This window comes from Chlorocebus sabaeus, chromosome 21 (assembly GCF_047675955.1).
Source record: "Chlorocebus sabaeus isolate Y175 chromosome 21, mChlSab1.0.hap1, whole genome shotgun sequence".
In the NCBI taxonomy this organism is placed as follows: domain Eukaryota; kingdom Metazoa; phylum Chordata; class Mammalia; order Primates; family Cercopithecidae; genus Chlorocebus; species Chlorocebus sabaeus.
Genome location: NC_132924.1, coordinates 115,112,300 through 115,129,524, shown reverse-complemented (window position 1 = coordinate 115,129,524; position 17,225 = coordinate 115,112,300). Strand labels below are relative to the sequence as shown.

At 42.7% G+C, this 17,225-nt stretch overlaps 1 protein-coding gene across 2 annotated transcripts in view; it reads right to left on the bottom strand.

Annotated features, from left to right (window-relative positions):
* MGAM (maltase-glucoamylase) overlaps positions 1-17,225 on the bottom strand; it is a 138,215-nt gene that overhangs the window by 13,047 nt on the left and 107,943 nt on the right. For both annotated transcript variants that reach the window (XM_073009419.1, XM_073009420.1), the window contains 14 exons: positions 16,981-17,148; positions 15,355-15,507; positions 14,817-15,017; positions 12,884-13,038; positions 12,065-12,233; positions 11,704-11,800; positions 10,846-10,958; positions 9,272-9,397; positions 7,964-8,092; positions 7,598-7,708; positions 7,212-7,274; positions 1,924-2,058; positions 1,356-1,443; positions 401-539 (listed from right to left, as the gene is read on the bottom strand). In XM_073009419.1, the coding sequence (XP_072865520.1) occupies positions 401-539; positions 1,356-1,443; positions 1,924-2,058; positions 7,212-7,274; positions 7,598-7,708; positions 7,964-8,092; positions 9,272-9,397; positions 10,846-10,958; positions 11,704-11,800; positions 12,065-12,233; positions 12,884-13,038; positions 14,817-15,017; positions 15,355-15,507; positions 16,981-17,148 (1,847 nt within the window). The remainder of the gene's footprint in view (positions 1-400; positions 540-1,355; positions 1,444-1,923; positions 2,059-7,211; positions 7,275-7,597; positions 7,709-7,963; positions 8,093-9,271; positions 9,398-10,845; positions 10,959-11,703; positions 11,801-12,064; positions 12,234-12,883; positions 13,039-14,816; positions 15,018-15,354; positions 15,508-16,980; positions 17,149-17,225) is intronic.

Here is a 17,225-nt window from a genome sequence, read left to right as displayed (position 1 = left end):
ACCAAGAATGGCCAAAAATAAAAAAAGTCTCCAAAGATGATTCACTTTGAAATAAAGGGGAGAGATGCCCAGTCTCTGTGTTCCCTTCACCTCCTGTAACTAAAGCTATTGCACCGCCGGCTGCCCTGTGTGATCATTATGGTGTCTCCATGTGTGTCGTTCCCACCAGGATCATTAAGTTTTTCACTGGTGGGACCATGTCTTATTTAAATCTGTCACCCTCCTTTTCATCAGAGGGCCTGGCTCCACGTCAATGAGCATTTGTTTAATAAGAATCATTACACGGTTGTCATGAGAATCTTCTTAACCCCTGGAATGGGAATGAAAGAAAACTAGGGTGCCTATGTCAGTCCCTGGCAATCCCTCCAGGTTGAGACAGCTGGAGAAGGCAGAGACTCACTCGTATGTGGGTCTGGTCTGGGACCACCCGTACAGGTTGTGCACATTGTAGTGCTGCACCGGGGAGCCGTCTGGGAGGATCTGCTGACTCTCCATGCACAGGGTCTTGCTGCTCAGGCCCCTGTCCCTGGACTCCAAATCTGAGGAGGAAGAACTGGTGAGGTGAAATCCAGCCCTGATTCTGTTTATCCCTGACCTCTCCTCAAGGGATTAGACATTGGATCTTAAGACTGACTTGAGTCCTGCCTGGGTCACTCTCCATCTTCCCAGAGACATGAGCACAGAGCCCCCAGCTCTGAGTTGCTATGGCACCTGCAGTGTTTCCAACATCAAGTTCACTGAAGAAAGCAGAGGTATCAGGAAGAACGTACAGCTGTCAAACACTACATGACAGACTCTGATTTTGACTTTTGATGTGTCAATTATTTCATGTAATTCTTATAATTCTATGAAGAAGACCTCATTATCTATCTTTTACAGTACAGCAAACCGAAATTTGGAAATATCGCATAATCTGTGAAAAGTCACAAAACTCCTAGAGAGAATAATTTCTGGAGCTAAGATATGAACCCAAGTATAATTCCAAAGTCCATCAGCTCCACAATAATGACAAGCTAATAATTTCCGCCCATTGATGATACCAAAAAATTCCTGTGATGGAATTCACATAAGCCTAAAAAACTAACAAGCCTAAGTGTGAGAACCCTTTGGTGGCATGAGCACTGCTAAGTGATTTCTGGACAAATTCAAGAAATTTGTGCAATGAGTCTAGTCACTTGCACATGCCCAGCTGGGTGAAGCATGTGCAGAGCTTTTGTCTCTGGTCCCCAGTAAACCACAGCAGCCTTAAGGCTGTGCCCTGAGCTATCCAGGCACACCCCTGGCCTTGGGGCTCCTCCAGTGTAATCCTTCTTCCGATCATGGCTCTGCCAAACAAGGAGGCCAAGGCTTCTTACACGGCATGTAGGGAGGGCGGTTCAGAGAGGTCTCCCTGCAGCCTGGAGAAACTGCCCCATTCACGAAGCTTGATGGTTCATTCATATCCTAGAAATACCAAACACAGACATACCTTACTTTTTAAGATAATTACGTCCGGCCAATTCTGAGCCAAGGAAGCAGTGAATAAATTGTTCAACATCCAGTAACCCCTGTAGATGCCAGCCCTGGGAGCTTCATCAAATCCTAGTGATAACTGGCTAGAAAGATTAATTCACCCCTGCAGAACAAATGGCTAGAGGGTGAAAAAAAAAAATCTCTCTCAAGGTGGGCATGAGGCAGCGAAAGTTCCAAGAAATTCCTAGTCAATTGCCTCAGAGGTTTTATAGTAGGAACGTCAGGTCTGGTATAAGGTCTGAGGGCTATCAGGCTGTTCCCCTCCCGAGAGGAGGAAGTGTCTGATGTGTCCAAAGTCTTCCTTGGACAATGACTATCCTCTTGACTGAAGGTCAGTGGTACATATACTCAGGCACACAAAGAAAGACAAGTGCCACAGGTACACAGACACACACACACACACACACTTACAATCCACAGGCCATCAAACTTCAAGCTCCTCTCTGGATTCTGTGGATTGTTGTATAGTTCTTCTATTTCCCTCTTCCACCACTTGGTTGTTGAATTACGGAAAAAGTCTGGGAAGGCCACGTAAGCTCGATATAGCTGTAAAATATAAATATAATCTGTATGTCCCACACAAATATATAAGACAGCAAACAGACACTTACTGAGAATGCAACTCACACAGATACTGGAGCTGCATGGTGACAGATGACCTGAACAGGCCCTAAATAATGTTATTGGCTTATTAGAGAAATGTAGAATGAGAAGAGAAATTAGTGGAATTTGCACACCTTCCCAGCACTTGGAAAACTTCCAAAAATTGTTCTCTTCATATTGACATGGATGATGACAATCAACACCCGGAACTCATGACCTCATGCACTCAACGCCCAACCCTCAACGTCAGTCTTGCCATTTCCTAAGCACTCCTCAAAGACAAAGCCAGGGAGAGACTGCAGACATAAGATGCATGGTAATAGGATAGGAAGAAACACCCAGGGAGTCCCTCCTTCCCTCCTATGTCATTCCCACTGAGAGAGGGGAGGAAGGAGTAAGATTACATTTCAGGATATTAGACCGGTACACCTCAGTGTTTTCTACAATTTCAGAATCACATGACAACTATAGCTGTTGGAACATAAATTGAGAGGACTTAAAGAGGACATTTCAACTTCCCCTTATTCTCATCTTTCTTCAGATAATAACAGCATTGTTTTTGTTTCAACCTGAAAGATGGATTCAAGGTACACCTTCTTTTTTTTTTTTTTTTTTTTTTTGAGATGGAGTCTTGCTCTATCACCCACCCAGGCTAGAAAACTCTGCCTTCCAGGTTCAAGCGATTCTTTTGCCTCAACCTCCTGAGTAGCTGGGATTACAGGTACGCATCACCACACCTGGCTAATTTGTGTATTTCTAGTAGAGAGGTGGTTTCTTCATGTTGGCCAGGCTGTTCTTAAATTCCTGACCTCAAGTGATCCACCAACCTCAGCCTCCCAAAGTGATGCGATTACAGGCATGGGATACCGTGCCCAGCCAGATACAACTTCTTAACTACATTGTAGACTTTTGAGAGCAAGAAGCTTGTTTTATATTCATCTAAGTGATATTTATATTTTGTACAATGCTTAGCTTAGAACTTGACACAAAAGATATACTCACTGTTTAATGGTGGGTTCACACCTCTTACAAGCAGCAAATAAATGTTGCTTGTTATGGAACATTATGGTCCTTTGTATGTCTCAGTAAATAGCCTCCTTTATGATAATCACACCAGTGTAAGAGTTAAAGAGCTAAAGAATGCTGGTGAGGAGGGTGGGGTAGGCAACAGAATGAGGATTTGGTCTAGGGGAACTCCAGTTCTTATACACAATAGACAAAAGGCAGGTAGGAACCCATATGTCTACATAAAGGGCAAGAAAAGGAACATAAGAAAACAGAAACAGATCAGCCTACATGGGTCTGGCTGTCAAGGATGTGAGAAGACAGCGGGTCACATCACGCAGAATCTTGAGAGAAGTGGGCTTGCCAGGGATGCCTTTTGTGAGGAAATGGAGGTAGAAACCAGGAAACTCGACAAAGATAACCTTTCATCAGAAACAGAGGGCTCCAGATCACGCAGGGTTAGAAACAATGGGATAGGTGGGGTATGGAGAATTAGAATAAAGAGAGTATCAGCCACATCTGAGTCAGAATTGTATCCCACACGGGGTACACGTGGGGAACCTGGCCAGCCATGATGTAGGAACTTCCCTAAGTACTGCTCCGATGACCCCTACCAACTTCATAAAAATGTTCTGCCGTTCTCCAACTTGCTGGCTCTGCCTTATACCTGTGCATATTCAAGTCTTGCCTTTGTGGCTTCTGCCTTCACTTTCTCCACTTTTCAAACAGTGACGTACCCACCCACACACTGGGCCTCAGGGTCCCCTAGCAGTCTTTTTGTAGCACATCACATGCTACGAAACGCAATTCATAGATCTCAGCACATACTTATTGAATTAAACCACTGGAGCTTTGGACTCAGAAATCTGCTTTCGTGGGACTCTTGGCTATTTGTTTTATATTCAGTGAAGCCAGACCTGGATATCAGTGGCTTCATCCTCACCAGCTTCATTGAGTGGGTCTTATTATTAACAATATAAATATTAGGTTGGTGCAAAGGTAATTGCAGTTTTTGTCATTACTTTTAATAACTTTCTTTCTTTCTTTCTTTTTCTGAGATGGAGTCTCGCTTTGTTGCCCAGGCTGGAGTGCAGTGGGTCAATCTTGGCTCACTGCAACCTCTGCCTCCTGGGTTCAAGTGATTCTCCTGCCTCAGCCCCCTGAGTAACGGGGATTACAAGCATGTGCCGCCACGCTTGGCTAATTTTTGTATTTTTAGTACAGATGGGGTTTCACTATGTTGGTCAGGTTGGTCTTGAACTCCTGAACTCATGACCAGCCTCCCAAAGTGCTGGGATTACAGGTGTGAGCCACTGTGCCCGGCCTACTTTTAATAACTTTCAGTGGCAAAAACCGCAATTACCTTTGTACCAACCAATAGTTATAATTATCCTATCTACGAAGACTTATCTCTTATGAGCTAACTAACAGATTCTGTGACTCCCTAATGAAGAGTTTCTCATCAGGGGCACAACTGGCATTTGAGGTGAGAGATATTTTGTGGAGAATTCCCTGCAATCAGAGCTATCGACATCCTTGCCCACTGCCCATTGAATGCCTCTGGTGTCCCTGTGATAACCAACACTGTTCTCAGATTTCCAAATTGCCTCAGGATGGCAGTGTTGCCCCTACTGGCTGATGAACTGTGGGGTTCTGATACTGACTACTTGATAAAAGTCAAGAAGCCCATGACCCAGAACTTCTCTGGATGGGCAGGTTCCTGTGTCCATGTGGGCTGCTTGGACCCCTAAGCTTCAAGAGATTCTCTGTGACAGGTGACGAGAGGACAGGAAGCAAAGTCTTCTCCCTTGAATAGTATACATACATACATACATACATACATACATAGAGATAGATGATAAATAGGTAGATAGATGATAGATAGATAGATAGATAGATAGATAGATAGATAGATAGATAAGGGATTTGGATAGATAGGGTGAGTGGATGAATAAAGGTAGAGATAGAGAATAGATAGATAGCATAGAATGATAGACAGAGACACATAGATATAAATGAATAGGGTGGCTGGATGGATGAATAGATAGATAGATAGATAGATAGATAGATAGATAGATAGATAGATAGACAGACAGATAGATATAACCTGAGTAGATACAGTGGATAGACAGACAGATAGATACAGATAGATGAAGTAGATGATAGATAGATGATATATAGATAGATAGATAGATATAACCTGAGTAGATACAGTGGATAGACAGACAGATACAGATAGATGAAGTAGATAATAGATATATGATTGATAGATAGATAGATAGATAGATAGATAGATAGATAATGTGGATGAATTAATAGATCGACTGGTAGATACATAGACATGATAGATTGTAGATAGATAGATAAATACATAGATATACATAAATAGATAGATACTTGTTCAGTAGTAGACAAAAGGAAACCAGCCTTGAACTGAGTCTGACTGGTTCTTGTCAATCTTCAAAACCTGCCCCAGGTTCTGTTTTGTTCGTTTTCTTTTACTGCATCTACTGAGAGTAAATAAAGACATGCAGTCCAATAGCCAAGCAGCCTGGTCCCAAGTGTGTCTCATTTTAAATTAAAAAGTGTTACTGCTGCCAACTGGCTCTGGGATCCAGGAGGTCAGAGACTGACACCAGAGAAGAACGCATCACGGGTTTGCAGTACCATCTGTTCTCCCTACCCTACTGGAGCTGTGCCAGGCCTTAGCCCCTGGCTCCAGATTGTGTGGTTCTGTCTAATCTATGTCTTTCCCTCTAGGACTCACCACTTGCCCGGAAAATCAACTTATCTGGATAAGGCATGAATATCTGGCCTAACTCTTGCCAGTCACATTCCTGGTGACTGGAATGTTTCTCCTGCATCTCTGTCCATGGGCTACGATCTTACATTATGTAGAAAGAACTCCCAAAAGAGGTCTTCACGCCTGGGCTTCTGAGTGGCTGCTAACTGAATTTACAACTGCTGGGATTTGTTCCCACAATATGGATATTTCTCTGATTAATACTTGACCCTGAGACAGTATCTAGTCTCTACAACATATACCACATTGCTGACTGCACAGGACAGCTTCTTTATCCCTTCAATTCCTGGCAGATGTCCTAAGAGAAGAGGCCTTTTCCTTGTCTCCTCAGCTCTCCTGTGGGGGTCACATAGGCTACACATGCCCTGCTAGAGTTCCTGCCCAGATAGAATAACCATTATTGAAGAACAGCTCAAGAGGTAGGGCAAGGTACTTGCTACCCAGGAAGTCCTCGGCCCCACCCTGACAACCCTGTCTGTGGGAACTGTCACAAAAATTGATAGTAAAGCTCAAAGGTTGCCTCAGTTCAGGAGACACACATCTTGGCCAGAGGATGGGGCTGTAGGCTTCCTAGACCTGTAAGGAGCCATGTATTCATTCAAGCAAGAAACGCTTAGTGAATCTGGAAAAAAATTCAGGTTCAGAAGCCTGGGCTACCTGGATCCATTACAAGCAACAAACCGTCCCCAGGAGAGAGCAGGTTTTACAATAAGGCTGGAAACTGAGAGGTAAAAGCAAAGTTGAGAAACCCAAGGAAGGATTGCGCTCAGAGGAGGACTTATAAGTGTGGAAATGGAGAAACCTGTTCATGGGGGAAAAAACAAAAATACATACAAAGAAAAAGACCTAGTCAGTCTTCGAGGGTTGAAGACTGTTTAAAAGGGATAACCAAGACAACAACAGTAAGTATACTAGTTCAGAGAAAAGATAGCACTTTTCGGAGGAAAAGTGGAAATTTCTTGGGCCTTTGTAATCTGACAGCCTTGAAATTTTGAAATCAGCACTCTGTCACCTAAAACTGTGGACAAGTCACCTAAAACCTTGGACAAGTAATTTGAGCTCTCTGGTCTTAAATCCCAAGGATAATAACACATATCTACATCCCAATGGGCAGTAAAGTATTACTCCATGTAAACTAATTGGCACAGACTGACACCCAAGACACATCCCCTAAGTGTTTCGCCCTTGCCAAGCCCATGTCCACGGTACAGGCATGTCTAGAATCCCAGGAAGGGCTGCTCCTGCCTAGAAACCCTGACTCCACCCAAATTGACAAAGACCCTTTTACCTCCACTTGGCTGTCCCAGTCTAGAGATTCATTCACAACAACACCAGGAAAATCGGGCCAGACCTATGGAGAGAAACACGCTCAGTAGCGATGCACGGACAGTTTCCCTTACATAGGATTTCCAAAAAAATTGTTATATAAACCATGTCCTAGGAGCAATGATACTTCGATTATCATGTAGGATTCACGGAAAAGTGAATTCCATAACACGTTACATTACTTTAAAAGTTGTTAACTGTATCAACAAATATTGTTTGAGAAAAGGAGAGCATCTGACCTCAGAGCCCAAAAAGAAAACGTCAGAAATAACATACACAGGCATGTGACCCACTAACTGTGACCCACCCTCAGGCTACAGACTAGTGGATCATCCCTTAGGATTATACCTTTCCCCAGACAATGTCTCCATCATTTGGGTATTTGATGAAGACGTCATCCTCCAAGCCCCGAGTGAAGGCAGGATAGGGCTGGGTCTCATTGCCAGAAATGGCTGGATCCTGAAATCAAAGCATAAGTCAGTTGGGAAAACCAAAGCCAGGGAATGAAGAGAAACAGAATAAAGGAGAACTCTTCCAGGGCGAACTCGCTGGCTTCTACCTGAACTGTAGTCCATCTGTGAGTCCTGGGAAATACAGAATTCTTACTGCACTTCAATTTATCTATTTGCAACATGGAAATAAAGTATAACTCTTTCTCCACCAAAGCCCATACCTGCTCCCAAACAGACCGCACACATTCACATCAAGACTAACCAGAATGAGGATGACCCGCATCCCATCAGCTTTCATGCGATTGATCAGAGCTGGAAACCCAGCAAACTTGGGGCTGAGGGTGAAGTCCAGCTGCCGCTCCATGTAGTCGATGTCTGAGTACTGCACGTCCTGCGGGAGGACACGGGGAGCTGAGTGGCTGCTGCTGTACACGCTCAAGCTTTACAGGAGAACAACCCTCCACCACCCATGGTGGAATTCCAGACAGCTTCTTGTTGATGCTTTCAAATCCCAGCTCTGCCATTTATTAGGTACAGGTGCTGGGAAATTCACTTAATTTTTAAAATGTTCAGTGATCAAATAGAAAAAACCTTAAGTCAGCATAAAATAGGATGAGAATGCCTCTCTAACACGGCTATTCTAGGATAAATAAGTACACTGGATTGGACAGTGCTTTGTAAACTGCCACTGTCGGGTGTGATTGTGATGACCTCCCCCAAGAGGCTTCCCCTGGTATCAGTGGTTCATGCTTAGAAAAAATATTGTTAACTACCCAGGGCTAATACAATGTGGATGATAAATCTACTGCAAAACATATCAAAACAAAGCAACAATGTATAGGTGCTTTGGAATACCCAATCCTGAGGGAAATCAGATACAACATTCTTATGGAGAATGAATACTGCATTTCACTATCCACTAATGGAAACACTATGTTCCACTAATGGAACTATTGTAAAACAATAGAAATGTAGAATAAAATTAGATATGCGATGGTACACTGGATTAATTCTCTGATGACTGGGTCCCCTCCCACTCTCCAGTGAAAGATAAGGTTTATTTATATATGTTTGCCCTCTGGAAACCCATGTCAGGATCCGTGTATTCCATCAGTGATAACTCAGAGTCGACAGGACACTGTGCTACAGCACCAGGGCTGCAGGAAATGAGGTCGTATCCACATATACAATGGTCTGACTGGGGTTAGTTTTTTTCAAGAATTAAGTAAAAGAACTGTGGGATATCATTTATTCTTATGGAACCAAGGATGTTTTGACTAAATGTTTTGAAGACATGTGAAAGAAATGGAAGGAAGCATGAGATAGCAGAAAAAGCCCTGGAGCCAGCCTATCTCCCCCTCTGGCAAGTCATGGTGAATCTTGAGCTATCATCTCTAGAAGATGGAAACAAGCACCCTTACCTATATGACTGTGCTGGGGTGAGGCTGTGATATTGTCTGAAAAAGAACATTATGTCTTTATAGAATCCCACAAATACTAGACAAATGAACCCAGACACAGAGGCACCTGGGTTAGTTACCAAACTCCAGAGCCATGACTGAGAACGTACATAAGGGATCTGGGCGGCCACCATGTCATCATACAAGCTGGAGATCTCAGAGTCGTTCTGGTATCCATAGCGACACAGCTGGAAACCCAAAGACCAGTAAGGTACCATCACAGGCCGGCCAATCAACTAGAAAATAGACAGAAAATATTAGTCCTCAGAACAGAGGCACCAGATTGAAGTTTTACATAAAGTAATAAGAATATTTTTCCATGCCCTAAGCTAGACAACTGACTAATTGAAATCCACATCAAAACTGACAGGATATAGAGCCACTGGGATACTTGGAGAAAGCTTTCTGCTAGACTTGAGCTCCTTCTTAAAAATTATGGAAAAGCTGATTTTACTCCATTCCTAGAGACACTGTAGGTAACTCATTAAGAAGCCCAGAATCAGAGACAAATGCCTGGCTTAGCATATAGGCTCCAGTCCTGCTACCTGTGTGACTTTAGGCAAAAATTAAGTAAACTCTTAGTGCTTCAGTTTCTTCATGTGTAAATAAGGGTATAATAATAGCCTCTGCCTCAGAGTCCTTTTGTGAGGACTGAAGGAGTTATTATGTGCGAAGTGCTCTAACAGACAGCAAGCATTAAATCGGTGATGTGCAGTAGGTAGTACATAAGTATTTGCTGCTGCTGCCAAAACCACCATGGTCACCACCACCATCACTATTTTCACCATCACCACCACTACCACTGTCATGCCCTCCACCACCATCATTACCATCATCATTACCCTTCACTACCATCACCACCACCCCACTACCACCCCCACCACCATCCCCACCGTCACCACTATCATCACAACCACTATCACCAACATCACACTCCTCACTCCACCCCACTGTCACCACCACCACCATAACCATAACCACCATCATCATCATCACTAACACAAACACCATCACCACCCCCACCATCATCAGTATTATCACAACCACTACCACCACCATACTCCTCACACCACCCCACTGTCACCACCACCACAACTACCACCATCATCACCATCACTACCACAAACACCATCACCACCACAAACACCACCACCACCCCCACCATCATCAGTATTATCACAACCACTACCACCACCATACTCCTCACACCACCTCACTGTCACCACCACTACCACCACCATATCCACCACCACCCCCATCATCATCAACATTACCACCATCACCAACACACCCATCAACACCACCCCCACCACTATCACCACCATCACCAACACTACCACTACTACCACCATCATTATCACCATTCCCACATCACTGTCCCCACCGTCAGCCCCTACTGCCATCATCACCATCACCAACACCATAACCACAAAAACCACCACCACCACACTATCACTACCATCACCATCACTAGTACCACCATAACATCTGCTCTTCTGCAATGCTTACAGACGCTATACATTTAATGATAATCTGAATGTGTTTATTTTTTCTTATTCTATAACCTCTCCCAACAAAGACCAATATTTCCAGTTATCATCTGAGAGTTACACTAATCAATGTGGGCTCTGGCATCCAGAATGTGCTGTATAAGTGCTTGATAAACAACTGGATTTCTTCCTACCTCCGTGTACTGCTGGGTGACAAGCTCTGGAGTTGGCCCCAAGAACACATAAAAGTCCAGAACTCCCCCTGTGGTACGGTATGTCAAGGCAGGCAGGGGCTGGAACGTCACATCTGAAAATCAAGAAAAATGCCAACCCACATGGAAACCTTCCACATCACGAGGGAAACCTTCCACATCACCCCTGAAATTCACACATTCTCCATCTTCCTGCACCCTCCCTATCACAGAGTGGTAAGAGCAGGCATTTTCTATTATCCACACACAGAACTGAAGAAGTTCAGTGGAAGTCTACAGGTCCCATTTCTGGGTTTGATTCCTTTTGGTGTACTTTACTATATTTTGTCATTCTACTCTTATAAAATTATTTTTACATTTCAACTTTTATTTTGGATAAAGAGGTACACATTCACATTTGTTACATGGGAATATTGCACGATGCTGAGATTTGGAGTAGGAATCCTGTTACCCAGATAGCAAACATAGTACCCGATAGGTAATTTTTCAATGTACCATACACCCTCAGACCCCCAGACTAACTTCTCTGACCCATAGTTTTACCCTAATTCAAATTATATAACTGGCTTCCACGAGTTGGCCTCCAGGATATTTGGGACCCATGTGGTGTTACTATCCCTTCTTATGTGATTTTTACCAAAATGAGGGTTGGGTTAAATCCTCTTATCACATGATCCTATACTGAAATAAATAGAAAGGCTAAAGACAAAGAAAAAATAAACACTAATGCCCATAAAATGAAAATTTTGACTTCAAGGAACAGTTGGGCTAAAAACATTCTAAACTGACTCAAGCATGATTGGCAGCCCCCAAAATAAGGGAGGCGCTGGACGGCCTTACCCATGGCATTGCTGTTCAGCAGGAACACTCCGTGGGCACTGCCGTCCTCCTCCAGCCCCATGTAGTAGGGGTGGACACCGTAGGAATTCTTCTTGTACTGGAGAGTCATGGGGAGAAGCAGTAGGAGTTTAAAAGACATTACACCTGAGAAAGAAACTCAACATAAAAGTGTTTGCTAATATGGGTCTAGTTTTCTCCATGAAGTCAATTAAACACATGAAACAAAGGAGCCTGAGAATTGGCCCACTCGTCTAAAACCAGAATGAGATGACCAAGTAGAGTTTGGGAAGATGAAGCCTGAAGCCTGAGTAGTGTGGGTGGAGAGAAGCAGAGACACAGATCCCAAATGCTCTGTCCTTACCCCTGGGGGCTGGTCTCGGGAGAACATCCCCCAAGTGTGCCACTCCAAGTCTCTCCTATAGGACGTGTGCTCAGTTTCCCCAAAGCCATAGAGGTACTTGGAGGCAAGGCGGGTGGAGATGCGAATAAACATGTCATTGAAGGTGAAGCCAAGGAGCTGAGAGTCCCAACTGAAACACAAAAAGGTAGATTTGAAACAGAAAATGGGTTTTCTCTCTGCTTCCAGCAGCTGACTTTTCAAGGACAACAGAAGGTTTGATTTTTATCCAGAACCTGTTCATCTCCAAAACAAAACAGAAACTCAACTTGATTAAAATACCATAGATATCCTCGCTAAAAGCCCAGGAGTTATTCTTCATTCATCTGTTTCCCACTGTCACTGCCTCCTTTCAGTGGTTCTCCACAATACAAACCCAAGCACACCTCACCATCACAGCTGGGACCACTCCACACCAGCTCCACCTTCCACCCTTGCACCCCTCAGCGCATTTTCTACATAGCACTCAAAGTGATATTTACTTATTATTGGTTGTCATGAGAAGACAACCCTCAGCTGTCTACAAGGAGCAGCACCTCCTCTAGACAAGACACCCCATAAACATTTGTTGGATGAATCCTCAGGCACACTCAACTGCCTCAGTAATTATTTCCAGAATGCTAAAGATTTCCCATAAGAACAGGTCTGAAGGAAACAACTCATCCATGGATCTGGAAGTGGACAATGTGATGTTTGGAACCAGGATATACATCCAAGGACAATGGACCTGGCAGCAAAGGCACAGGTAGACATCAACTCAGAGTCACACTAGAAGCCACTCACATTATACTGCCTGTACTCTTGCGGCGAATTTCAATCCCAAACGGATTCTTCTTAATGAGGACATCATAGAGTTGACCCTCAGGGGTGCTGGATGGCACCCTGGGTACGTTCAGAGGAACTGCAACTTCATACCGATTGTTGTTGGGATCATAAATCTAGGCCAGAGGAAATTGATTTTAGGCAAGAATTGTGCTCTTGAAACCTATATCCTTAACAGAACCTTTTTTATTTTTGGACAAAAAATTCAGATGCTATGTTTCTGTCTACTTTAAGTTGGTGATATCTGAGATTTAATTAATATATCAAATAACAATGTCAGATTAAACATTTTTTCTGTCATTTCTCATTATTAAGGCCTCTGTTACATTAACATACTCAATGGGACATTAGTGCTAATGTGGAAAATCATTCTGGAATCAGTATGGTATTTATGAATATGTTACTTGTTATTTTCTGTGGGTATATGAGTATATAAAAATACCTTAAAACCATTATTAATTGAAAAACAAACCTGTCTCCCCAAAATGAAATCTATTTGATTAAAACTATCAGAATCTCCTTGCTGAAGGTGGTATCTAAACCGACTCATGAGTATCTACTACATCCCTGCCTGACACTGCACAAGACAGTAGGGATGTGAGCTGAATAAGGAAGTGCTATGGTTTTACAAAATTCACATGCGAATGAGAAGTGAAAAGGAACAGCTCACAGCACCTGGGTGATGTGTGCTAAGGGAGAGCTATGTAGAAGTGCTGTGAGATTCTAGGGAAGGAAATGCCTAACACTGTTTCTGGGAGACTGAGATGGTGTCACGGGAGAAATACAGTCTAGAGTATTAAAAGCTTGGTAGGCATTAGCCAAACAAAGGAAGGAGATCAAGTCATTCTGCTGAAGAATAACCACCACAAAGGCAGAGAGAATTAAAGTGGGTCAGAAGGAGGCAAATATTTTGGAAAAGCTACTGTATCATCAAGAGGTAGACTAGGCAACAGTTAAGGCTAAAACTCCAAGGAGGTTCATTCATTTCAAACCCACTAGGTGCCTACAACATGCTAGTGCTATGATGTACAAACATACATCAGCATCATCCCTGCATTAGAGGAGGTACAAAAACTCTGAATTCAGGTTGATGTCAGATTATAAAGAACCTCTCAGGCAATGTGACAATGTCCTGATCACTTTCACTTACTGTGTCAATAACATTACAGTGCTAACTATCTGCCAGGCTCTGTATTAGACTTCAGAAGCAGAAAGAGGAAAGGGCACATTCCTGTCCTTGAGAAGCTTAATTTAATAGAAAAACAGACCTAATCTCTAGTCCATCCCTAGTCCTTAAATGCAATTAAATCCTGGAAAGAAATCAAATCACTGCACATTGGTGGCTATTTTATAGATATCTCAAATTCAGTATCCCAAACTGAACATATCATCTTACATTGATCAAGCACAAACCTTTTCAGTATTCCTATTCCAATTAATGTCAGCACCATCCATATTAAGATGCAAGACACCAACACGGTCATCACTCTTGATGCTTCCCTCTCCATTGTCGCCTGCTTTCAATTGAGCACCAGACCCAGTAACCCAACTTCCTGAATCTCAAACAGCTGCACTCTTATCCACGTGCATTCCAGTGTCTAGTCCAAATCTAATCCCTCAACTGACCTGCCTAACTGGCAGCCTCCCAACTTGTCTCTCTCTATACACTCTTGCTCTCCCAACAATTTTCCTAACAGCAGCCACAGTAATCCTCTCCAAATGAAAATCAGGGCAGGTCTCATTGTTCCCTCAATGATTTCTCAGTGCTTTCTGCATAATGATCTAGTCTATTGTAGCATGATTAACTTATTTTAGGGTTCTGTGACCCAGACCAACAAAAGGTAATGGAACTGAAAAGGGTCTAATCACCACCTGATACATGTACTGTGTTTACCTTGAACTGCAGCATTTCATTCTTATGGTAAGTGACATCCAGGCGAAGGGGGTTCACGGGTGTGGAGGGGAAGGCATTGGCATACACGGAAGACTTTAAGGAGATGTCAGCTGTGGCCCCATGTGAATTATATTGAACATTACTGACAGAGTATAGATCGTTGACAAAATAGCAAACAGGGACTCCAGAAGAATTGGATGCCTGAAAAGTAAGGGTAAAGTCATAGATCAGCACAGCATGTGGTCTTAAAGTTCTCTAACCTAAACAGGGGTAGAAACATCATTTTATACGACAACAAAACCAGCCCATCACTGATCACTTGGCAATAACATAAATTTCAATTCCTGGTCTCCAAGCAAAATATTCATTTTAAAAAGTTTCACACATGTCCCCACCTACTCATCACATCCAGATCATGTCCCTTAGGAAGTCCTTTCTATGGATTTTAAGTAGTTATGTAAGTACTACCGCTATGCTTAAGAAACTATACATTAGGTGTGCAGATTTCCATGCATGTGAACCCCATCAGCATGGTTACCTCCCAGATACAGCCACGGGCAGTGCAGTTTTCTGCAGAAGCGCCATTCTCATCAGGGTAACAGTCTATTTTTTCATCATCCCTTATCTTTATGCTCCACTCCACTGTGTATGCTTCTCCCAGGAGAAGATTGATGTCTGTGATAATGGCAACCTGTAGGAATGCAGAAATCACAAGGAAATTCATCTTTAGGAAATAGGCTTTGCAAGATCTGAGGCCTTTTTTTTTTTTTTTAGGAAAGAAAATAGAAATTTGACCAGACATTCAACCATCCATTCAACATATGACTGTAGCTTATAAGAAGAGAACCGCACATTGGGGGAATCTAATTAGCAGCAACAGGGCAAATGTCTCCTCTCTAGCAGAATCTTGTACATAGAATAAAGAAAACAATGTGGTCAAATAAAACCCGTCATGATCACCCCTTATTCTTTTCTGCTCTGACTCCTCTTAGCCCTCTGTGTCTTGTCAGGCAGCCTCTCTTCTGCGCTTCCTCTTTAGCATGACACATGGTGTCACCCAAAGTGAGCTGATCCCCTTGCTCTCCAGTCCCCAAACCAGTATCCCCCATTGGCGTGGAGTGATAGAAAGAACACAGCAATAAGAATCATATGATCTGGTTATCATGTCCTCATTTCCATAGAACATTGAACAAATGATTTCTTTAATTTTTAATTTTAATGGATATATAGTAGGTATACATATTTATGGGTTATATGAAATATGTTGATTCAGGCATATCATGCATAATATTCACATCAGGGTAAGTCAGGTATTCTGTTTCATTTATTTGGGTTTCAATTTTAGCAACAGCAAAATTGAGAGGCTGAAAAAAATCATGTATTTCGTTCCATTTCTAACACCCCAGCCTCTTCGTTTCTGTAACCCCAAAGACTCCAATTTTGAAACCTTCCTTGATTACCATTCATTCAAATAGTTAATATTTTTCTATATACTTTTCTTATCTTTGACATTTCTTTAAACAGCACTTCCCAAGTTAAAGTTTTCACTTGTCTGGAGTAATAAAATCACATTCTAAAATTATCATCCTTCTCCCCGTCTCCTCCCAGTCTAAACCATCTTGTACTTCCCAGTTCAACTAGTCCCCAAAACCCACTCCCACTCCCAGCAATGCTCACACACAGTAGCACAGCCTTCATTCAAGGATCAACGTGAGGCCCTTTGACAATTAAATCAAGTTAGTACCTAAGACCCTCCAAAATCTGACCACAAGTTTCCTATGCAAACTGGCCTCTTTTTCAAAATTGAATCTTATCAATGCTGTTCCAGTCATATAATTTTCACAGCCTCATAATGTAAGGCTGTTCCCCACTTTCCTAACTTTGCTCTTCTTGTGCCTCATTGTAATTATAATTCTATTTGAGGGAAAAGGAAGTGAAATCAGTTAGAGAAAGAAGAACATTGAGAGGCAGAGAAGGGAATAAGGTAAACACCCAACTCATTCTAGCTCTTGCCACCTCATTTTATTCCCAGTCCTCTAACTTCCACAAAACAGGCCTCAAGGTTGCTCTATTCCTTCAAGACCCCATGCAACCTTGGCAAGAAGGAACACCATGATACTATGGAGAATTCTCAATACATCATCTCAACAAAATGGGGTTTTACCTTCAGGTTAGAATCGTAAGTGACTGTAGGAGAAGTCTGACTTGGGACACCATTGTGTTTCACTGTAACATTGCTAGGTTCCTCTGTCCCGAGAATTTTAATCTCATTAAATGCTAAATTATTGGGGTCCTTGTAGGTTGATTGTGAAATATTCACCTCCAAGCGGTTCTGCAAAACAATTAAGTCCAATTATGCATAAAGGTATGCCTGTAATACACAGATTCTCAAGTCACTCAAATACTCCA